The sequence below is a fragment of the Aythya fuligula genome, chromosome 11 (genome assembly GCF_009819795.1).
Source record: "Aythya fuligula isolate bAytFul2 chromosome 11, bAytFul2.pri, whole genome shotgun sequence".
NCBI lineage: Eukaryota > Metazoa > Chordata > Aves > Anseriformes > Anatidae > Aythya > Aythya fuligula.
The window spans coordinates 14,204,077-14,227,865 of record NC_045569.1 but is presented as its reverse complement, the minus strand read 5'-3'; the positions used below and the strand labels follow the sequence as shown (position 1 = coordinate 14,227,865).

The following is a 23,789-nucleotide window of genomic DNA, read 5'->3' as shown; positions in this document are numbered from 1 at the left end:
AGCCCAGTCTGGATGGGCAGGATTCAGCGTCTAACTCAGCCGTTCCCCAGATAGGGATAATTTCCTGCTCCAGGGAGGTGGGCTGTAGGGAGGATGCTGCTGTCTCTCCCTGGCTGTCCCCAGCACCCCCTGTCGCTGCTGTCAGCCCTTTATCCTCATTGAGATGCAAGGCTGGCCACTGCGGCCATCCGCTGAGCTGTCTGCTCCTGAAGGCACCTTCCCTTCCTTCCCCCCTCCTCCCGGGGCTGCCTGTGGAGCTATTCTTCAGCCTCTGCATTTCACAACAGCTCAAAGGCAGATGCATCAATCCTTTCAGGGGATGGGGACGTGAGGAGAATGGCAAGGGGGCCGCAGGCAGGTGTTGGTAGGTTCCCAGCCATCTCACAAGCCTTGTCCCCCTCCCTTGCACCCAGTGGCTTGTGCCCAAGGCTTGGACTGAGGCATGGGGCAGGGATGGGGAAGGGAAGAGGATAGGGAGGGAGAGCACTGGGATATGCTGACCCCATAGGCACGCTCAGCTGGCATGCAAGCGATTCCCAGCTGGTCTGCTCACTGCAGCCTTCCCCCGTGCATGAAACAAGGGATGCAACCCTGTCTGCTGAGGGTCTACACCAATATAGCTGTGGTGTGGACAGCTGAGGCAGGGGAACAATCCCATGGCCTCAACGAAAGTGAAGGGTGAGGAGAAAAGGCAAGGGCTGGGGTTGGGGGGGTTGTTCCTCTCATCTCTGCCAGGTGCAGAGAAGAACAGCACTCCTGTCTCACACACCAGAATGGGTTGGGATGAATCAGGAATGGTTTTTAGGATGCCCCTCAGCCCACTGGGGGGTCCCTTCGGTGCCACTGCTCTCCTGCCCCAGAGAGGGAGGGAGGGCTGGGTCCGGCCGACGCGCTGTCTGCGGGAGGGCAGCTGGTTCCCGGTGTGTGTTTTACCCGTAGGTGCCACAATCCTTTGACTGTGTGTTTGAAAGCCTTGAGTCTATACAGTTAAGAATCAGCAAATTAGAAAAATTGTCCTGAAATGTTGGAGGGAGGAAAAAAGGCAGGAAGGCAGAGAGGGGCAGGGAGGGATGGAGAAGGAGGAAAGGGCTTGGTAAAAGAGTTCATCCAGGGGCACTGCCCTGGCTTTGCGCCCATCACCTGTGGGCTGGGAAGGAGGAAGGGAGGCGAGGACAAAAAGGAAGGACTGATTTCACACATTCAGTGCATATCATACAACCGGGGCAGGGCTTTCCTCCCAGAGCTCCTACCCAGGCTGGCATCACTGCTGTAGCCAGACTAGAGCCCTGCCCAACAGCCCGAACCATACTCACAGCAGGGTTACAATTCACTGCTTCATTGCTCGGGGGAAGATACCTTCTCCTTTCTTCTTTTCTTTTCTTTTCTTTTCTTTTTTTTTTTTTTTTTTTTTTTTTAATTATATATATATAATTACTTTTTTGTCTCCCATTTTTTTGTTTCTTTTTTTTTTTTTTTTAAGTCTTATTTTTCTGTAACAGCAGCTTCTTTCTGTATTGGTGTGGAATTTATATAGAGAGAGATATCTATAAATATATATAAGCCAAACTGCCTTACAGGTCATTTTTTTTGTGGGATTTTTGTTGTTTGCTTTCTGTTTTGTTTTGTTTTGTTTTCAGTGTTGTATGTGTAGCAGGCACTTGAGTTTATATGAAGATGTTTGCTTGGGAGCTGAGGGGCAAAGGACTGGGGAGGGGGAGAGGAAAGGAAGGACGGAAGAAAGGAGCAGGGACTTTTGACAAGTGGCCACTGCTAGCCAAGGATGTCCAGGTAGATTGGTGTGGCCTTGCCCAGAGCATGAAGAATCTTGTAGATCTCCTTGATGTTGAGCCGTTGCTGAGGTTCTCTCTGCCAGCAGCCCAACATGATGTCGTAAACCTCCTTGGGGCAGACTCGAGGTCTTTCCAAAACTCGGCCTTGGGTAATGCACTCAATGACCTGAAAGAAAGAAAAAGAAGAATAACTCAGCACGATCTGGGCAGTTTCTGGACGATGTCCTGTCCCGGATACTTCTTGGCCATTGAGGGAATGGGAATGCTGAGGAGCCTAGAGGTCCACAGATCCTCAGTGCTCATCTGTGTGTCAGAAATAATAGTTTTACAGGGAGAAGTTTGTCTCCAGAAGCAGTCTTGAAGCTCCTCAAAACTTTCCTCATTTGACACCTCCCTCCCTCACTGCACCCTTCAGGCAGGAGGTTACAAGCAAATTGCGTGATGTTTTAATTGAAGTTGTCAGGTTTTTCCTGATAGTTGAAGAATGAAAAAAAGAAAAAAAAAAAAGCTTTACAATCCCCAAACTAAACTGATATTTTACACAGCTGAAATGTTGTTTTATTTCCCTGAAAATCAAGAGTCCTTTCCACTGCAAAGCCCAGGAGAGTTCCACGAGAGAGTTCAGCACTTCTCTTTCTACCTTCATCTCCAAGGGCAGCTTTGCTTCATTTTGACACAGAAAAGCAGTTGGAAAAATAAAAAATAAAAAAAAAAAAATCATCTCAAATCACATCTGTGATGGAGAAAAAAAAAAACTGCCGTGTTAACAGTTTGTTCTGGGTCAGGTCAGTGCTGCTAATGAGAGAAATGTGAGCTCTTGGACAGCATGAAATTCTCTTCAGAGGGATGCTAGTGGCATCCCCTATGTGTCTGTTTGAGTTTTGCTCACCGAAGGAATGGATGCAAAGGGAATGAGGGTACGAGTTGTCAGAGAGCTGCTACTACCTCCTGGCCTCCTTGGCTGGAGCCGATGAGCCCTGACATTGCAGTGTGCGAGTGACCTGCCACGCTCTGCTGACAGACACAGATCCCAAGCAGTGTGTTGAGGGAAGCCACCCAGCAAGGGGTGTTTGGAATTTATCAGTTATGAATAGTAATGGCCCTGCCACACAGCTCAATGGATACTTATCGCTCTGCTGTTTGCATATAAATGCAGAGGGGCGCGATTAGGATCTGCTGAAAGCAGGCCAAGGCGGATGCAGTGTGCAGAGAAGCCTGCATCAAGGCAAAGCTGTTGGCAGCATTGACATGTGAGAGGACGTAGGAGGTATAGGAGGTAAGTTATGGTTTCTGACAGGCATCCTGGACATGCAGAGGAGCCCTGCGGTGGGCCCTGTCTCTCCAGAGCAAAGGGCACAGGGCTAATGGACTGGCTGAGGCTTTCAGATTAAGTCGTTCCCTGCCTCATCCACCTGCTGTGGAAGGGTGTCCTCCAGCCTTGAACAAACCTGCTGAAAGTGCTCTGGAGGCCACGCAGGCACTGCAGAAAGGAAGGCAAACCTAAACCTTGGCAATGCCCTCACCCAGCGTGCTGCTGCTTGGCCCACCAGGCTTTATGGTGGCGGCCAGGCTGCGCTGCTCTGATGTCTCCTCGTCCAGGAGCTGGTGGAGCCATCAGTCCCCTGGGTTCTTCCCCTTCTCCATGACCAACAAAATGAGCCAAATGAGAGCTAATACAGCTCCCTCCCAGCAGGATAGCGTGGTGTGGGTGAGACTCCTTAGCTCTCAGAAAGAAGTGGACACAGTGGTAGGACAGGGAATTACACAGCTCTTCCAGGGATGGTAGGAAAACCAATACCCTGCATCTGTGCAGCTCTTCACTATCCCTCCTCCTGCCTGGGGTACGTTTCTCAGCCCCACTACCCTGCAGAGGAAACTGAGGCAGAAAACACGAGGACAGCCGAGCTCTCTTTTCCAGCCTGCCTCTCACCACATGCTCATTTGTGTGTGTTTGTATTTACCCTCCCAGGGAAATGCAAGAGCAGCTCATTAAGTAGCGTGACAAATAACTTCTGTCGCTGTCTATTCCATTGTTTGTGTCTCTAAAATGTTTGCGTGTGCTACTTTGGGATATGCAGTCAGGCCCCATTGAGCACACGAATGGGCAAGTATTAGAGATGTAAAGCAACACCTTGGATTTGCCATCTCTGCAACTCACTTAATTAAGGGATCTGTATCCAGAAAGCAGAAATGCACATTTCTCATTACAAAAGGTGAAATTTCTGAAATCCATTAGATACACAGTAGGATAAAAATGTGCAAGGTTCCCACACACGGCTCTGTCAATGCATCCGGCTCCTCGTCTATAATACCCCCTGCTATTCTGAGCAAAAAATCTTCCAGTGCCTTTCTGCTGATGTGCCTCAGACCTTGGCTTTGACACTCTGCTAATCCTAGCCAGCCTTCCCTCGACTTTTTTTACAGCGCAGCCCTACACTGTTATTCAAAGAAATAACAAGGATGAACCAGCCCCTCAGGTCCCATCCTCAAGGAACAGGGGCAAACTCTATAATAGGTGTCCCCGTGGCAAACAGCCCCACAGAAGTGTGCCACATGCTTCAAACACTTTCTCACAAACTGAAGGCTGCAGTAACGGTGTCAGCTACAAAATAAGGAGAAAGAGAGCATAGGAAATGCAGGGTGACTCAATAACTTATATCTGAGCAGTAATTTGGGTATTCTGTCAGCACACAAGAGTTTATCAGGTGCGGCTGTTACAGAGCAATGTCAGGAACTCAGAGGGCAGAGACTGGGGATAACCCACTGCATGGCTTTGGCAGAGCCCTTTCATTCCTGTGTGCCTTGCTTTCCCCAGCTCTTAAATGGAGATAATGACACTTTTGCCATCTGCAGTTTCTTATCTCTGTATCTGAAAAAAAACAAATAATTATCACGGGTGCCGAGGAGAGGACAATCAGCGTATGGATTGCTTTGCAAGCAGTCTGGAAAGCAGGGATGGTAACAAGCAGTGTTTCCAGCTGAAGGTGTCTCAGCACTGTTGTACCTCTGTGTTTGAGAGCTGGAACCAGGGCTGCTTCCCGTACGTGAAGATCTCCCAGAGGATCACCCCGAAGCTCCAGACGTCGCTCTCCGTCGTGAACTTCCTGTACATGATGCTCTCCGGAGGCATCCAGCGGATGGGCAGCATGGTGTGTCCTCCAACCTGCGGGAGGACAAAGGCATGAGGAGATCTGAGTGAACGGAGCCCTGGGGAAGGGAGCAGCCCTTACATAAAGTGAACAAACTCAGGGCTTCCCCGCGAGCTCCATCAACAAGGAGCTGCTCAAAAGAGCTAGGTTGGATGCTGTCTCCCTGCCCGCCCAGGGGCTTACCCGCCAGTCCCACCTGGTTAATATGACGGATAGGGAGTGAAATGTATCGAGATAAATGATGTTGTCTCCTCCCAAAACAGGCTTGTAAAGAAATCAAATGACAAACTGCCAAGCACATCCTCAGACCCTACACTGGTGGTGAACCAGGAGGCTTGGCAAGGAGCAGAGCATTCGGCAAGGTGCTGGGATGAGTTTTGCAGGGCCTCAGTGCTCTGAAGCATCCTCCAGAAATACAGAGAGGGCTTTGTCCCTCCTCGGCAAGGCTTGCTAAAATCCATACACAGGCATCTGCGCATCACCTAATTACGTGGAAGATTTTTTGCACTCATAAAACTGTGCTACAGGCCTTTTCAAAGAGTGCTTTGAATATGTAAATGACTGCAGGACCGCACTGCAAAAAGGCGGTCTGTTTGTAAAGAACAGGCTCTTACAGGCAGGGATATGCCCAGTGTTTGATGGAGGCAGGAAAGCCAGCCCCTTTGGAGAGCCTGGAAATGGAAGAGCCCATGGATGAGGTCCCATCAGGGCGTGCTATGTGAGGGAAAGGCCCTCTCTCCATCACAGTCTGCCTTTCTCTAGGGCACTTGAGTCCAGCAGGTGAAAACATGCAAAGATGTCGAAAGCAGATGGATTTACCTTCAGATCCACTAGAGGTTTCTAAACAAGTGTCTCTAAGCAGGGAAAGTTTTTTTTCCTCTGTTCTGTCCTATACAAGAAGCACCATCTGTGGGGAAGCAGCTAATTGATAAGCCCTGCCGGTGCTGGGAGCAGCACAGCCATGAGGCTCCAGCACTCGTTTCTGCTGAGGATAAAGCGTCCAAGGGTTTAGCAGTGATGAGAGACAGTGCTTTTGTGATGCTGCTCAGAAGTCTGCTTGTCTCATTACGGACACCAAAAAAAAGCAAGCGCTAAAAACTTTGTAGCACCACAGCTGAATCAAACAGACAGAAATCTCTCTGGTCCTATGAAGGAGTGGGGGAGAGGCTTTCTAGTTTTCCTGCACGTGTGTGCCTATTCAAAATAATGAGATCGTTGTGCTTGTTTGGATGAAAACGTTTCTTGTACAAACAAAAGCTCTCCTCCAAGCTCCTGGCTTTCCAAAGCTCCCACTGGTTTCTGTGCCTGATTAAAACCAGAGTGGGGAAGGGTCAGTACAGAGACCAGCCACGTTTCTTGGAAGCAGGAGGGACAGGGTTGGTGAGCAGTGCTGGAATAGGTTGTGAAATGGGGACAGTGCCTTGCAGGCTTTCTGCATGGAAGGTGCAAGCCAGGCCCTTCTGGGGTCTGACAGAATTTGGACCTGAGCTCGCAGCATTGTGCTCAGAGGTCTGTGGACCAGCCCTTTTTCTAACTCTGAAAGTCTCTTTCTACAAAAGAGAGAAGGAGTTTAAAAAGTCTCGGGAACATCTTTCATGCCTAAGTGCAGGGATGCTCAGAACTGCGATGCGTGAAGATAAAAAGCTCCGTGCAGCTCTACACCTCCTATGCAGAGATGCCTTGGCTGGTGTGGTCTCAGCTTGTTGCTCTGCACTCCCAAGAATGTCCTCCCTTAATGGAAATGGAAATACCCTTTCCTTGGTTTGTTCCTTTGAAACCCTGTCCGCAATTTTAGCTCTTTCCTGCTTTCTCAGCTTTTACAAGTTGCTTTCCCTTTCTGTGAAGGGCTCCAAGGAAATGTTATCGACAGAACATGACATACATCAAACTTGATTGTTGCAAAAACTCTTTTGCACTAATGCTTATTTTTTTCCTCCTTTAAGTAGCTCTAGCTCTTCGGTTTTCTGGCAATCTCAAAATGATTACAGATTGCCAAGCTCTCTGCATTTGCAATGTCCTGAATCTTGCAGGATCATCTGAGATTACAGGTAGTACAATGTATTGAGCACATTTAACTCCCTTTCGAAGAAATCTTAGGGCAGTTCAGAATCTATGAACCAAACCCTCAGCTTACACAAACAGTATTAGCACTACTTCTCGAATGGGAGTGCCCTGAGTCACACCACTAGAGGATTTGGCCCCAAAAGCAGCAGAGAAGCCAGTAGACCCATTTCACTTCTAATAAACTACAGAGCAGTCAAGGTCTTTGGTCTCCTCTAGACACATCCTAGTGACAAATTGCCAGTAAAGTGACATACACAGTCAATAGTTGTCCCAAGGACGTGATGACATGATCTTGGCTTAGATCATATGGTAGAGTCCAGTGACTGCCAAACTCTCTGTTTGGCATCTCTGCCCTCTATGTCACATGAGACATGTCTTTTACTAAAAATAAATCTGGTACTAAGTAATACATTAATTCTGGGGAGAAAACCAAGCCAAGCAACGCCCAGAACTGTGCGGATCCTGGCATATGGCTCAGCTGTGCTCATAGGTAAGAACCTCAAAGGTATTCTCTGCACCTCGCACAGAATACCACATTTTTGAGAGCAAATGTTAAGTCTCGTCTGCTAGCTAACTGTATGCAGAACAAGCATCAATTAAATTGCACCACAAAATCACTCCGATGCCTAGCTTAGCACACAAAGCTGAATATTACATTTTAAAGCATTTCCTTCGACTGTCCCTTGGTGCTCCCACTGCAAACTGATTAGGATTAAAATTCCCATTTCACAGATGAGAAAACAGATGTAAGAAGGCAGGGAAAGGTCCTGCTCTGACACTGTACAGTGAGCAAACTCTAAGTTGAGCCTTCTTGGTCTGCAGTCAGCTGTACCCTGCTTTCTGCTGATGTAGCAAAATGATTTAGAGCTGAGCACAGATGGATTGAGCTACTGATGCCATAGGAAACAGAGTGTGTCCAGGATGAAGGAAATCTTTTGCATAACATGCAATGGCTGTGATCTGTGTTATGCCAGCATTCACTTGCACGTGATTGCCACGGCTGCATGCTTCATTTGCAGGACCAGCCATTGCCAAAAGCATGAAAGCAAAATGATGCTATTAAATCAGGCTAAAAACAAAACAAAACAAAACAAAACAAAACAAAAAAACTAGATGCTGTTTTTTGGTGATTTTTTTTTTTTTCCTTTTGTGGAGCCTGTTTACTTGGCATGTCCTTGGCTCTGGAAGGAACTGCTACTGTGTCATTAGAATCTGAAAGTTTGCTTTGGTCAAGTCTCTGCTCACAGCAGGCTTCTGAACTAAATGACCTCGCAGGACTTGTGATCTTGATGCTCACCATGAGCATGGTATTGCTGAGCCTGTTCTGAAATAGTCAGGTCATCTTCCCACCCATCTGCCTCCATCCCCCTGGGGAGCCAGGGACAGGAGACCCCAGGCCTCATTCAGGTGCACATCCCAAAGCCACTAAGGATGAAACGTCCTCTGACAGCAGCACTGCAACATCTCCCCCAGAGGCACTCCACAACCTGGAAGAGGCTTCTGCTTTCAAGTAAATATGGCAAGCAAATCCTCTGCTGTTCTTCCCCTTAAATCCTACAATGCTGCCAAGCTCACCCTTTCTCCTTGTTATTTTAATGCTTCATAGACCTGCAGACTGGCCTCTTTATCCCATTGCCATGGCTGTCTAGCTTTGCTTGACATTTTTAGCTAACTTCCTCTCCCTAGATCAACTCCTCGTGCCCACATTGACATGTTATTCCCACTGCTTTGCTCTTTCGGTTTGCAGTACTATCCTGGTAATAAATAGAGCAATCAGTGTGTATCCTCTGAGCTGCCAAAGTTTCCTTCTTCTGTCTCCATCTCAGGGTTGCAGCATCATCCACTCATTTCCATCGCCTCCTAATGGTTACTCCCAAGGGCACGACCTGGTCTCCAGCCACATGTTTCTGATACTCCAGGGCACCAAGGCTGTGCTCTGAAGCCTCATTACACATCCAAGCCCCCAGACGGCGAGATAACCAGCCACCCCCTTTGAGCAGCTTATTGCTGTATTACAGCTGAACCTCGGGGAGCTGGGGGAGGTTCGTGAAAGGCCAGCGTTAATGGCCATTAGGGAGAGAGATAATTACTTAATGCTAGTACAGCACTTTGAAGATGTAAAGCTATATAAGTGCTATGTACAAGTAGTATTATAAGGCTCTAGGTTTGTCTGCTAGGAAGGAAAATGGGTGTCTGGGGAAAGGATTCTCCTTGTCCCAGCTTTCTGAATGACATCCAGCTGATTAGGAAGGGAAAAGATGACATGTCATCCCCGATGAGTTCGACAGTACAGCAGCAGGTAGTGGAGCAGCAGCGTTCAGCAAAGGCAGTGCAATATATCTGCAGTTTGGGCCACTTGCAGAGATAACATGAAAAATCAAAACCAGAGCAGAGCTGAAAAACCCTCATGAGAACTTTGTATGCGTGGGAATCCAGACCTCAAAGCTCTGAAGGCAGGCATTAGCAGGCAGCACTGCTTCCCCCCTCCTGGCCCCCACACTAGCTCCAGGGCTGTACCCCAAGGCAGCATTCAGAGGGGGGTACCGAGCCATCCACACCATGCTCACAGCTGAGGGCTGCTTCAGAGATCTCAGCTCAGAATGGAATTTGCTCTCTGGCATGCTATAAGGCTGTGTTTTAGTTTTCCTTTTGTGCAGTTGCCTTCCCAACTTTGAAGTAAAAAAGAAAATAAAAAAAAAAGAGAAAGAAAAAAAAGTAAATAAATAAATCAGTGCATTGCTTTCCAAGGTCATTTGACATTTGTTTTCCAAGGCCATCTGACAGCTGTATTCCTACTCTTGGCTTACTTTGGGGATGTTCTGTTCCTGCTCCTGCCTTGGGAAGTCACAGGAAACACTGCAAGGTGTCTTTGCATGGTGCAGCATTGCTTGAATGTCCCTTAAGTGTGCAGGAAGCCGAGATGTTTGAGTTTGTACAGAATCATGTAGCAGTAGTGGAGACCTTGGAACTATTTCTCTCCAGGAGAACCCACTCAACACATCACCTCTTTTTAGAGGTAGCAATAAGACATGCATTCCCTTGGTTTCTGCTGCTGTAGGTAGGGATGACCCGGGCTCTTCTTTAATTGCAGACCTGGCTGTCATCCCAGGCTGGGCTGCACTACAACACGTGGCCTTTAGACCTCAGCTTTAGGATCTGGGTGATCCCTCGAAGATTAACTCTGAACATTCCCCCAGCAGCCAGATGTACGGCCTCATCAGGACAAAAAAAAAAAAAAAAAAAAAAAAAAAAAAAACCAACAAAAAAAAAACACAAGGTAATGGAAACAAGAAGCACAAAAAGCTGCATGTTTTGGCTAAGTTGAGTTCTTGGACAAAATAAAAATAAAATTGAAAAAAAAAAAAAAAAATTGTAGATTGTGCCCTTGTAAGCTGAAGTTTCTCAAATGAGGTTGGGGCAGGAGAGGGTGGCTTCTCAGGGAGAAGGCAAAGGGATGTAGATGTTTGTGGGTGAAATTCTAGGAGGAAACAGTCCTTCCATAACATCAGTGCTGGATCCAGAACTGAGACACATCCCTCTATCAGTCAGATGGGCCAGCATTTACCTGTGTGAATCCCAAGAGATCCCTGGGCACCTTGTGCAAAGCAGAGGGATCAACTGTGACATGCCAGCCAGATCGGGGCTTTGCTAATGATTAGCTGTCCCAGAGTTCATGGTCTTAACTGACACCTTACTGGGCTCTAAAGCCCCTAAGTAGTTTCCATCAGAGGCAGCTGCATTAAAGTGCACGTTGTGACTGGTTGTGATTCCCCAGTACTTTATCTGTAATTTCCTTTGGGTTTATTCAGGAAGGAAGGTGCTAGCTGCATCTTAGACAGCACCATTTCCAGAGTTATTCTCACCTCCAAAATCCCAAAGCTGTTCTCCTGACTCTGAAAGGCATCACGGCTGTAGCAGCCACAAGCTGAAGCCCCTGCTCCCTCCTCTTCTTAAAAATTTGTAAGATGTCCCTGCAAACTCTCTCAACCAAGGCCTTGCCTTCAAGTCTTGTACCTTTGCTGTCCCCGCTGTCACAACCAGTGCTGAAGGTGGGTTTTAATACTGTCAACAAACAGCAAAAAGCTTCTGCCAAACATTTCAACTTACTTGGCTCGTTGTGTCCTCACCATGCATCACTGCACATGTTTGTGGCACTCTCTGGGCATGGTCTGATCCTGTCCCATCCTCACCCCCTGAACACAACCATCTCTCCCAGGCCCTGGAGGTGCTGTAGTGTGGGGCTTGCAGCCTGTTCCTCTGCACATCAGTGAGTGAAGACACCTTATAGCAATCTGCAAGGGGTCTCAGAGGGTTTTGGGGGGCTTATGAGGTGAAGAGTGACCGTAGCCATGTCTACTATGTGTATGCACCTGCACCGGGTGTCCCAGACTCACCCAAAGCAGAAGAGGTGCCTGCTGCCAGAAATTGGACTTACCCAGGGAGAACATGGGGAAACCAACTGTCCCTGTCGCGAGGTGATGTAAGGAGCCAGATGGACTTGTTTGGGAGCAGGGAGAGCTCAGGCAGGGTTAATGCGAAACTGAGAAGGGGGTGAGACCTTCCTGCTGTCGGTTGGACTCTTTGGCAAGGGGCTGTTTGTTCCCCCCAGCTGCACATACTGTGTTTAAACATGAGCCTAAGAATAAAGCCTGCCATTGACATTGTTTTTCCTTACTTCATTTAACAAACTAGTTGCTTTATGACCTGTAATTCTGCATCACGTTGAATCAAGCAGTGTAATTTGCAAGCAGGGACGGTGGCCTTTCTCCCTGTTCCCCTCATCTCTGCTCCACCGAGTGTGTTTTAATCCCACGGTTTTCAGCATTCCTAATGAGCCATTAACAAGCTGCCAATTACTTACGCAAATGAGGGGGGGCAGACATGGAGGGGTGGCTGTAGCTAGAGGTAAATTCTGCTACCTCAAAACGGCCTGAGATAAATCACTGCTTCTCTAAGAGCTGCCTGTACCCAAGAGTCCTCTCACTTATATTATCTGCCATCTAAAAATGCCAGAGGTAATGCAGAGGATGGTTAAGAAAAGGGAAACAGAGGAGTAATTGCACATATATTTTTAATTATGTTTGCCAATAATCTATTTGGTGCGCTCCTTACTACAGATCACCACTCCCCTTTCCTTTCCAGCTCTCAAAGCAGCTAGGAGAGGGCTGCACAACCAGCCTGCAGAGGAACAAGGGCCAGTTTCTCATCTTCATGTAAAAATAAAAGCTCCAAAAATAATGATCTCCATCATGAACATCAGACATGAGCTATGAGGAAGATATATTTGGGAAGAGCAACCGTACTTTGCAAAGCACTTGGAAAAGAGGTCAGTGAGGCCACCACCAGCTCCTCAAACTCTCATCCTAACAGGTGCTGCTAGAGCCTCCTGCCCCCCAGGCCAACCTACTGAAAGCTTTGTCGGGCCCAGAGTGAAGAGACCCCACATGAGGACATCTCAGACAGCTGAGGGAACTGGTAGCACTGGGATGGAGACACCAGCAGGACACCCAGTGTCTTCCCAGGAGTCCCACTGTTTGGCTGTGGCTTGGTGCTGGGTGGCTGGTCGGAGGGGTGCATGCAGACGGTGGCCTCTGCAGTGTTTTGCACCAAAGCCCCCATGTGGGCACTCTATCCAGCATAATCTGGGAAGCCACTAAACCCTTTTAAACTCCAGCCATCAGATAACCAGTTTGTCAGGCACCACATGGATTTACTGATTTTCTCCACAAGGTAGGAGACCCTGGCACTGCACCACGCTCTTTTTTAGGGCGGACATGCTCAGAGATGTGCAATACCCATGAAACAGCACAGCTATTAGCTGGTTCCAACTTCAAAGGGGATCTGTAGTCTGCAAAGACTGCGAGCACCAACAGAAATTGTCCATGACTGATCTGCATTATCATTTTTCAGTGAGCTGGTAATACTACAAGAAGTGTTTAATAGCTCAAAAGCTAATCAGATAGAGGCTAAGTTAAACCATCACGATGCAAGGAACATGTCCATCAGGATTCCACTCTTGTGGCAACACAGGGAATGAAAATCAGCTCGGTTTCTGGCTCCAGAAAGTAGGAAGAATATTTGACCAATAAATCCTAACCTGGTGATATAAAAGCAACATCTCGACATGGCCTGAGAAATGCAGCTTAGGAAATAATACCAATAAAGCACTTGCATGTGCTATCACTCTATGCTAAAATGCTTTCAGATTGGTATCTCATAATCTCCCCTTCCATCGTTCCTCTCTGTCTGTCCTGACAGTGACTCCCCTCTGGGTACCCAATAAAGCTCCGTCTTTGTCTGCAGCCAGAGCCGTCCCTGACTGACGACTCTACATGATTTAGATAAGGCTCCATTACTTAACTTCTGGATGCTGGATAATCAGTTCAACTGCCTTGGCATTAATCATAATAATATTCAAAATTCATTAGGTTAGATTGTTTGGGAATCTATTTCTTATTAATGTCAGATTCGCTGAGCATAGGCCTGGCAGCAGAGAGACACAAATTTAATACAACGCAGGGCGTGGGGACTCCCAGCAGAAGCAGAACCCCTTCCCTTATGCACAGCTGGGTGCTGAGCTGACAGCCTGTCAGCTGGGAGGGCTGGTGGATAGCAGAGAAATACCATGAGCATGCTGCCTATTGGCTCACCGAGGGGTACCTATAGAAACATGTAGAGGGTGGAGATTTGGGGGAGTCAGATCCGCATGTAAATCTTATAGCATCTGTTCTATCCAAAAATTGGGCAGGCAACTCAGAGCTTTTTGTGCACAGTCATAGTATGGAAGCACACAAAATAGAAGTCTCTTTATGATAGAAATCTGTTCCTTGCTTTTCTGAAAAAGTACAATATTTTAGCTTAGAGGAATGGGCTGTAGTGCTTTACCACAATGAAAAACTTTCAGCAATAAAGTAGCTGGATCATCCCTTCTAGCTGATTTCCTGTAAGCCAGCTGAGGATGGTTCCCAGTGCTGTACCTAACAGTTTTTTTTGGCCTGTTTAAACATTTTGGGTGCTGGTACTTTCCTTCTGGTACAAGTTCTCACCCTGCAGTTGAACAATGGTTGCTCAGCAGGGAAACATCACAGAAATACCAAACAGCTCCAGAAGATGCTTATGCTTTCTCTCCTAATGAAGGCAGTGCAAGCACAGATGGCATCTCACACAAACACGTTGCAAGCCATGTTAAAATAAAGAGCTCATTATCGGAGGCTGCAGTGTCACACCTACTAACGAAGTGATTAAACTCATCAGTGCCTGTGTGAAAGCTGGGCTGGCTCTGGCACTGCTGAACAGAGAGCCATGTCTCACCACAAAGGCAAACCCCAACATCCTCCCCCCCAAACACTCATGATTTCAGCCACTGCAGAGACACAGGAATTAGAAGAGGCTAATGGCTAAACTTCCAAAGTAGAGAAAGTTGCCCTGGATGTGTCCTTCCCATGCCTGCCTCCAGCATCCTTGTTACAATGTGATGTGGCACACTTAGAGACCGTGCGTAGTGGGCAGGTGGAGGAGAAGAGCGCACCCACACCTGTCTAAAGCTGGGGCTTGGCTGCAGGTTCTGATGAAAAACAAGCTAAACCTGAAACTGAAGAGTCAAGCGTTTCATCCTTCTCTACTCAAGCACTTTTTCACCCGAGACTTCCCGTGCATTGAAGTTTCCTCTGCTCTTTACCAAGTTTTGCAGATGTCCTTGATTAGGACAGAGTTGCAGGAGTCCTATGCCTTTTAACCACTGAGAGTTAAAATCCTTCCTCCCTGCTTCACTTAGCCAGGAGCTTAAATAAATAAGCAAACCCACAAACACAGGAACTGGGTTGCAGATGCCATTAGAGTCTTCCAGCACTACGAGGCCATCACAGCGATCACTGGTTGCCTTCTGCTCCCCTTCCTGCAGCCAGCCAGGTGCTCCACGTCACCTAGCCCACTGGAATCATTTTACAAGCCCAGCACCTTGTAGGACACATGTGGCTGTTTTTGCCATAAGACAGGACTAGCTCCTAGATAGCCAGCTCTCTGAACAAGGCAGGTCTTCCTAGCGGAGTCTCCAGACACCAGCTCTCCATTAGGGTTAGCCACAAGAGGAAGGACGGAAAGAGAAAGTGAGCCTAAAGAAACCGCTAATGTTCTGCAGCGTCTGGTAGGATGAATGACCCCCGCAGACATATGCTGAGCAGACAGGACAGTCCTCAATTATGTCATTGCTGGAGCATTTACTTCAAGGAGAAACGTGACTGCAAACGCTGGGCTTAAAGCCCTGGCTGGTTTCGCTGCCTCTGGATAAGCTGCTGGAGCCCAAGAGCATTAGGTATGTGCATGCAGCATGCACAGGCAATGACACGCATGTCTGTGTATGAAACAGCTTTACAGATCCAGGAGAAGAGCTGGAAAAAACCTGTTAAGTTCCATTCTGCCCTCTTTCCCTTGTGAATGAGGGACCTAAAGGATTTGCTAAGGTATTGATGGGCACCAATTCAAACATCCCAGTGGGCAACCCCCAGCTTCCCTCAGGAAATCAGAAGCAAATCTTGCCTACACAATGGAAAATTCCTGCTTGCCACACTGATTTTCCCCTGCCTCATCTTCAGCATTTTATCCTTGTGCTAACTTCTACGTACTTCCCTGAACAATGTTTCGTAACCTTTAGGCTCACAACTATGTAAATATTTGCAATCAGGCAGCACATCTCCCCCCTCTGATCATTGCTTAGCCAAACTATTTATGTACAGCTCGTTCCACCCTGCCTCAGAAATCAATTGCTTCCCCCTGTCTTTGTTTCAGCTTTACCTCTCCAGAAGTAGTTGACCTTATGGATACTCTTTGTGGGGCTAAGTCACAAGAATGTGGCTGTGTAATATTTAAAATGATGATTGCTGGAGAGGCACACAGGGGTTTCCATTTTGCTCTTTGGCATGGGTTCTCCACGTGCTCACTGGGCAGCTGTCACCCCACAAGGGACCATGAGTGGTTTAAAGAGGATGGGATTTATGAGGATGAAGTGCAGCATGGCCCGGAGCAGGCACAATCTCACTTCACAGCAACATGCCGTGTATTGATCATGGCCGATTTGTGTTTGTTAACCACCCGAGAGGTGAAATGAGCTGCTGCTGGAATTTGTGCTAGATAATCAAAGGTGTTTGTCAGTCTTCAAAACACTCTGCGAGTAGGTGCTTGATTTGGGTGCACGGGGAAAAAAAAAAAAAAGAGGTTAGGTTCCCTAACCCCCTGGCTCCCATAGCTCCCTCACAGCCCTGCTTTCTGCCTCAGCTTCCCTGCATTTCCTAGACAAACTGCTCTGTTTTTTCCCCCCTCTTGCTGACTGAGAGGTGCTCTTGCTGCCTTCTCGTTTCACCTCCCCCAACCTGAATTTTAAGCCATTTAACAGCTTTAAATGCACCTAATGAGGTTTCAGTCTGCACTTTGCTGCTGGCCCTCGGCTTCTCTGACACTGGGAAGAAGAGAGGTTTGGAAACCTATGGTGGATTTCCCTGCGTTGGAGGTCTAATTATATGGTAACTGGTGACCCTGTAAGTACAGGGTAATCTGCTGTGTAATGCTGGAGTAAATTATCCCACTACTGCTGTCTTTTCCACTGCAGCCTTCTGCGGAGATGGAAATGCAGCCGGCTAAATGGTAATTAATCTTTGACACCCGCCCAGGCCGGTGAGGAGCAACCTGCGAGAGCCCCCGGCTCTGCAGGGCCACGGGACCTGATCAGGAGCCACTGCTGCGGTGTCACCTGGCCCTGCTGTCACCTGGGGACCAGAGCAGGGGACACTTGGTCACCCAGGTGTCAGCTGCTGGGGGCAGTGCACGTGGGCTGTGGCTCTGGAGCTGGATGAGGCTGGCCCGCTGCCCAGGATTTAGGCATTGCTTATTCAGAGGGACTCATCCAGAGTCATCTGCAGGAGGAAGAGGGCATGCATGGATGGGTTTCCTTGGCTGCTTCCTGGCTGAATTTGGCTGTGGTGGTGTCCTGAAAACACCTGGGAGGGCAGAGCCATGGCCATGTGGATGCAGGGTGGGAGCATCAGCACCCTGAGTCAGCAGGATGGGGACAAAGGTCCCAAGAGGCTCCTCCACAATGGGGTGAGCTGCCTGGGGCACTTACTTTTTCTTATCATAAGGGAGGTGGGTATGAACAGCACCATTGCCTTCCTCTGAAGCCACCCAGAGCAGCTGGGCACAGACCCAAGCATTCACCCATCACAACTCCTGGAAAACCAGAGGAGAGGTCTGCTGGCTGTCCGCCCATCAGGAGATGTTCCTCATTCTCTCCCCACCTTAATCAGCCTGCTGCTCTGGGGCTGGGGGCTGCCCGTCTGACCCCTGGGATCTTTATGGCGATGAAATATATTTGCACACCTTTTAGACCTACTGACATCCTTCCCTCCAGACCGCCTCAGGTTTTTATAGTAACCCCGGTGATGATTTTCAGGTAATAGACTAATAAAATATTTTAATTTGTTAGGAACATTAAGGTGGGCACTGTACAATTCTTATGACATTTAAGTAGTGATTAAAAAAATAATAAAAAAAAAAAAGGGTTTCTGAGTGAATTTCTTTTCCAAACAGGAGCACTGAAATAGAATGTTAAAAATCCCACACGCTGGTACCCAGAACGGCTCTGACACCTCCTGCTCATGCCTGTTTCACTTGAATACCTGCCAAGTTAAATAAGCAACCATGTTTTTGTCAAGTGAGCCCTCCCCCTGAGTGTCTCCAGCAGTTTATGTTGCATCTCAGCCTGGATGTCTCCATGTGCCATTGCTTTCCATGGGCTGACTCTGAACTAATGGGTGCTGAGTTGGCTAACTGCGTGTTTTTGCACCTCTGCCTTTCTCAGCTTGGCAACATTCACCAAGGTCCTTCCCCCCATCCCGTTGCCACTTCACTGTGCACTCTGATTGACCAACAGAACAAGAATGAGAGCAAGCCAGGGCTCTAGAGCATCCCACCATTCCCATGGCTTGCAACAAGCTGCTGCACCGGCCCCTTTCCTCTGGCTCTGCAGCAGTTGTGTGGTTTGGAGAGAGTAAGGCTGCCCTAAGTGAAGCAGGGGCATTTGAGAGGACAGCTGCCCTTGTGGCAATGCAGGTGGAATTTTATTCTGGCTTTTTTTCATGGATTTTCTGTGTGCCCTTGTGCTCTGTGCTTCCCTTCCTAACCTAAAAAGGGGCGATGCAACCCACTCACTTCACAAAACTGCTGTGCAGGTAAGGGCTTGTACAACGAAGCAAGAAATGTCATGGAAAAGCCTGCCAAGAAAGGGGAAAACAGGCAGGTGTTTAGCTCAGGGTTAGTTACACCTTGCACAAGAGACAGGGTGTTACACAACGAATATTATGTAGAAGAATAGCGAAGAAGTTCCTTTGTTCCGTGAGCGTTTCTGCCTTGTACCTCAGCTGAATCATACAAGATTAATGGCAGGCGGTGATGTAAAGTCTGCACTACAAGGCAGAGGCAAGGCGTGTGAGCTGAGGCCTTGCCATTGTCATTACCTGACCTTGCACGCTCCCTTTTGCAACCTCAGCATTTTTTTCTCAATAGTATTTCTGGGTGGTTATTTTAAGAAAACTGTGTTAAGTTTCTTGCTTCCGTGCCAGGCACCTGCTGCGCGGCGAACGGGCCGTGACTAAGCACGGGCTGGAAATTAGAAGAATCTGCAAGTTCAAGCAACGAGATGCTGGGCCTGTCTTCCCTTAGGAGCACATTTAATAGTGCTGCTTGATTATGAAAAGATAAATCTGATGTGATTGATGCAAGAGGGGATTGGCTTTGATGATCCTGGGAATCCCTTCCTCTCCACTCCTAATGAATTTATTTTCTAAGGGCGGGGGAATGGCAGAAAACAGCAAAACACACGGATGCCTGCTGATGCTGGGGTCTCCACCCCCAGATTTATCTACTTCCCATCACAAGAAGGGGGAACAGATCTGTCTCCAAGGTCTGCCTGTCCTGAATGTGTCAAGTGGAGGTGGAAGTAGGGATCCCCCCGCTTCTCTCTTCATATTTTCCAGCTACCAAGAACATCCAAAATTCACTGTCCTTGAACCAGTACACCAAGTGTCTCAGCTCACAGGTTCCCTACATATTTCCCCTGTACTTACCCGTCTCCTGTCTTTTTTTATTTACTTATTTTTTTGGTGGATGTGTATCTCCTTGCTGAAGATGACCAGGGATCACCTTTTAAGAGTGGGGAACTGAGACACAGAGGGACTAGCTGAATTTCCTATGGTGACAGACTACAGATGGCATATAGAAGGGGCTCACAGCCCAGTCCAAGACTGATATCACTTCTTCTCCATGCACCTAAGTGGGGTCTGCCTTTCAGAACAGGAAGAGCAGAGCAGAAAGTGTTTTTTGGGATCCTCTATCAAGTCAAAGGGCCTGAGCTTGGGATTTCTGAGGACACAGTGCAAGGTTGTTTCAGAAGGGATGCAGAGGGTGAGCAGTAATGTTTGTGTTTTTTTTTCCCCTCAAAGAATTATAATTCTTTAATTGCTACTTACTAATAAGTGAAAATGCTGTGATTTCTGCAGGATCAAATGGTGCAGGATAAGCTGTTTATTAATTAGCATGCTTCTAAGGCTGGGAAAAAAAATAATAAAAGAAGCAACATGATTGTAGATGATAGCTATAAACATGACCCAAGCATTACCTGCCATGATATTTTAGCCAAGGGGAGGCTGTCGTGTTAGTGCTGGCCACGCGACCCTGACAGTGAATAAAAAATCTCCAAAACACTGCTATTCACAGACATGTGCTACATCTCTCTGGGGCCTGATCCTGTGAATAACACCAGGTACAGCACTTCTGCATGTCAGTGCTCCTCTAGTTTCCCCAGGGATTGCTCGGGCAACTGAGTGCTAAGCCCAGTGGTAAGTGGTTGCAGGATCAGATTCATAGTCTGCCGAGCATTTGGGATGAAAAGAGCTATAAAGAAGTCACATATTATTATGTCACATTGCAAAGGTCAAGTCCTGTATTTGTTCTGTCATAAGGGCATGATTGAAAGGCAAAAAAATAGTGTCAGGGCACAGGGGGAAATCATTTTTTAAAAGCTGCCTTCAGGCCTGAGGATACAAAATTACATCAGAGCTTAGAACTAAATTCCCATCCACACCCTGCAATTCGGTTTTGGCTCAGAAAGGCATAAACATAACAAAATCACCTTTTGGTGGCACGTCTTCTTAGCCGCTGACATAGCCCCTGTAAAGCCGGCGAGACCTAAACTCACACTCCCTTGTGATTTGGGCAGCAGTCAGAAACTGCCAGAGCCCTGCTCCGGCACAGGTTCAGGAGGGCTCTGCAAACACACCGAGCTGCTTTACACCCCGCAGGCATTCGCTGGATCCCTGTTGCTGCTGGGGCAGGAGTGCAGTGGTGCTGGGAGGAGGCTGGGCACTGCGATAGCTGGTCCTCCATCACCTGGCCAGGAGCACACACTGGGGGGTTGGAGCCTTTAGTTCTCCCCGTCCCCAGGAATTTGTCCAAGTCATGGCTACTTTGTGAATATTTATGTGCGTCTCTTAAGGCTTGCTGGCACAGGGAAACTATTGAGAAATAAACTGGGGAGCCATCACTTTCCTGCCATAACCTGTTAGGGTGCATCACACTCTGCAGAGTGTCTTTGGGTGGATTAGCTCAATCCAAAACAGATTTAAGCAATGGCTCCGCAAGTTTCAGGATCCACAGAATGCTTCTTTGTGCACAAGCAGCAAAACCACAATGGACAATTGAGTTCAGTATTTGCTCCTCTCATCAGCTCCTGCAGCTGACCTCCAGCAGCCCTGCAGATTGCCAGCAGCAGCCTCTGGGATGCAGCAAGTGTTGGGGACCCACCATGCTGCATCCCATCTCGCTGCACCCCGAGGCTCCAGCATCCAGCACACCACACTGGGACTAGGGCTTGCCTCTGTGGGAGAGTAAAGAGGATTCACCAGCCCTCAGCTGGCTGGCACAGCTCCCATCAGCCACCATCTTGGCAAAACCGAGCTGTTTTGCATTGCTGGATCATCGAACCCACGCTGATCTCCCCGTGCTACTGCACCAAGGAGGGAGGGGAGCAGCAGTGGGGCTCTCAGTCTGCTCAGCGGCTGCTGCAGGCACCCAGCTGCTCAGGCACAGGGGCTGTGTCTAGACTAGCAAACAAAAGACATGAGGGTCGGCATGTGATGGTCCAACTGTTTAAATGGCCAGCGTTAGGTCCCCGCCAATTCAACAGCATCCAAGCAACTGCTGAGAGGACAATACAAGGCAGGAATGGTCCCTGGTAGGCAGAGCAAACACCACCCTGCTTGGAGGTGGGAGAGGTTTGCATGGAGATAAACCACGCTGAGCACGCTGCCATCAGAACCAGAGGATGTCCCACACCATTTGCTAGTGCAGACACAGCCTGAACGCCCATGGAGGAGGACTGCACTGAGGAACTTTTGCATTCATCCCGTTACCACTCCATACAAGCCCCAGGGAGCTGCTGGAGTAGAGAAGCACAGACATTTCCCACCGCACACGAGAGCCCCTCGGCTACCACACGCACTAGACCCGACCTAGTCCCGAAGCTGCTTGGCCCCACGGGTGTTTCCACGGCCAAGCAGCACCAGTCCCCCGCCTCCAGCTGCCCCAGGGGTCGGGATCCACTCACTGTTGCAGCTGCCGGCGGTGCCAGTCTCTGTCGCTGCCACGCTGCGCTGAACTGGCCCTTCGGACGCGGCCCTTCCTGACAGTGAATGGGCGAAAACAAGGGAAGGAGACAAACAAAAGAGAAGGGGAGGGTGAGAGAGGGAGGGAGGGATGGGGGGGGATGAAGCAAGGGGACAAGAAGGGAAAGGGTATGTCTTTAACCGAACCGTATGTCTTGCACTGCCTGCAGCACCCCAGCTCTGCGCAGCCCTCACCAGGGGGGACACGGGGCAAGCGAGCCCCCAGCCCTGGTGGCTGTTACCTGGCACCCCAAAGCATCACCTGCACCTGTGCAGAGGGAGGGCAAGGGGCGAGCACTGGTGCTGGGCAAAAGCCAAATGGGGCTCCGGGCTCTTCAGACTTCTCCTTGGCCAGAGAAGCCCCATCCCCTGGCGGCCCTGAGCCCCTCTCTGGACAGCCTGAAGGAATTTTATGGGTCCTGAGAGGTTGCTGTGGATCTAGTAGCTAAGCTTCCAGCTCCTGATCCATTGCCAGCCCTCCTGGGCATGACGCAAGGACCCATCTGTCTCTGCCAGCAGAACAAGACCCAGACCTGATGTCTGTACTCAACCAAGTTCAGGGGTAGCCAGAGAGAAAGGGCATCTTTAGCCAAATGTCCCAGTGAAGCACCTGGTACATCAGCCTGCTTTTCCCCCAAAGTCTTTGTCCCATCACTGCTGTTGCAGGTGCTCGCAAAGCTGAACCCTAGGAAGGGATAAGGGAATTGGAAAATACGATGCTACAATTTCCAGTGCATCGAGGCAGGAAAGGTTTGGGGAATGGAAGGGAGGAGAAAGGGCAAGGATCTCAGCGTGCAAATTAAAAGTAAACGATTAGCAAAAAGTCTGCTGGCTCTTTAGTAAGGTCTTTGTGTTCCCACCAGGACAAAAAGGAGGCAAAATCCCAAGATGAAAGGGCAGTTGGTGAGAGTGGTGGTTCGGGGGCAGGCTTCTGGCTGTGGTCCTTAGGAGCTCAGGCTGACAGCTGCCCAGGGAAAACCCAAAATACGGGCTTAGGGTGTGTCTGGCTAGTCATCACCCCGGGGCGCCTTCCCACCCTGCTCCAGAGGTGAAAACCGAGCTGTTAAATGTAGCTGACAGCTCATTCTGCTTGGGGAATTGCTCTGAGAATGACTGACTCGCCTCCCTTCCCAAAAAGTTGAGGTAGGAAATGGGTGGGGGAAAGGTTTAGAAAATTGTTTCATGATGGTTGTTTAAATTGCCTCTGCGTTACAGGGTTACAGTTGGGGAAAAAGAAAGAGAAATATCTATCACATAAATCCGCATCCTAAAGCCAGCTGTGGCAGAGGTATGGACATTGGAAGGAAGCAGAGCAGATGAAGTCATCAGTAGTGGAAAAAAAACATCAATATAATATAGTGCAGAACAAAGCAAATTCTACCTCAAACGCAGAGCTGAAAGAGAAACATCTTCTCCTGTCAGATCTATTACCATGCATTTATTCCAATAACAAATAACTAACCCAGAGAGTAACCCAAACCTGATTTATTCCTCCATCTAAGTAAATATGAAGAGGCAGCTGAATCTGACTCCAAAAACCACTGATCTCATATGTTTTTCTTGTATGTATTAGAAAAATTAGGAGTGGAGTTTCTGCCTTACTGCCAGGGGATGCTGGCAAAGCATCTGAGCTATAGATATTGTATCTTGTCACTAATGACTGCAGGGAACTAAAAGGGATTTGGATTTTTTTAATGCTTCACATTAATTGATAATTTGGTCTCTGAATCCACAGTGGAACACAGGATTTGCTATATTGGATCAGTCTGGTGGCCCATCAAATCTGGCGTCTTGCCTTGGTGATGCTCAGAAAAATTATCTGCCAGCATCTTTGCTTGCAAGGTGGCTGGCCATTTCTGTAAGGCCATACAGCTGAAACGGAGGAAAGGTCCTTCTGGTCTCTCTAAGACACTGAAACATGGTTTTGGCTAGGCTTATAATCATCCCTGTGTCTTTTCTTTTTTAATGCAAGGAAAAAGCTCTGTGACTACAAACATTTCCAAGAGACGTGCTGCTGTTTTTCCTCTTGGTCACCGCAGCTCAAAGAACAAGAAGGTGAACCTGTGTTTTCAGAGGGT

The 23,789-nt window shown here is 48.4% G+C and overlaps 1 protein-coding gene across 2 annotated transcripts in view; it reads right to left on the bottom strand.

The window, feature by feature from the left end:
- Nucleotides 1-1,485: 1,485 nt before the first annotated feature.
- NTRK3 (neurotrophic receptor tyrosine kinase 3) overlaps nucleotides 1,486-23,789 on the bottom strand; it is a 191,800-nt gene continuing 169,496 nt past the window's right edge. The window contains exons 16-18 of one of the 2 annotated variants that reach the window (XM_032195109.1): nucleotides 21,654-21,728; nucleotides 4,795-4,953; nucleotides 1,486-1,956 (exon numbers count right to left, since the gene is read on the bottom strand). In XM_032195109.1, coding sequence (XP_032051000.1) covers nucleotides 1,771-1,956; nucleotides 4,795-4,953; nucleotides 21,654-21,728 — 420 coding nt within the window. In that variant the 3' untranslated portion in view covers nucleotides 1,486-1,770. The remainder of the gene's footprint in view (nucleotides 1,957-4,794; nucleotides 4,954-21,653; nucleotides 21,729-23,789) is intronic. The other variant, XM_032195110.1, reaches the window with a different exon arrangement.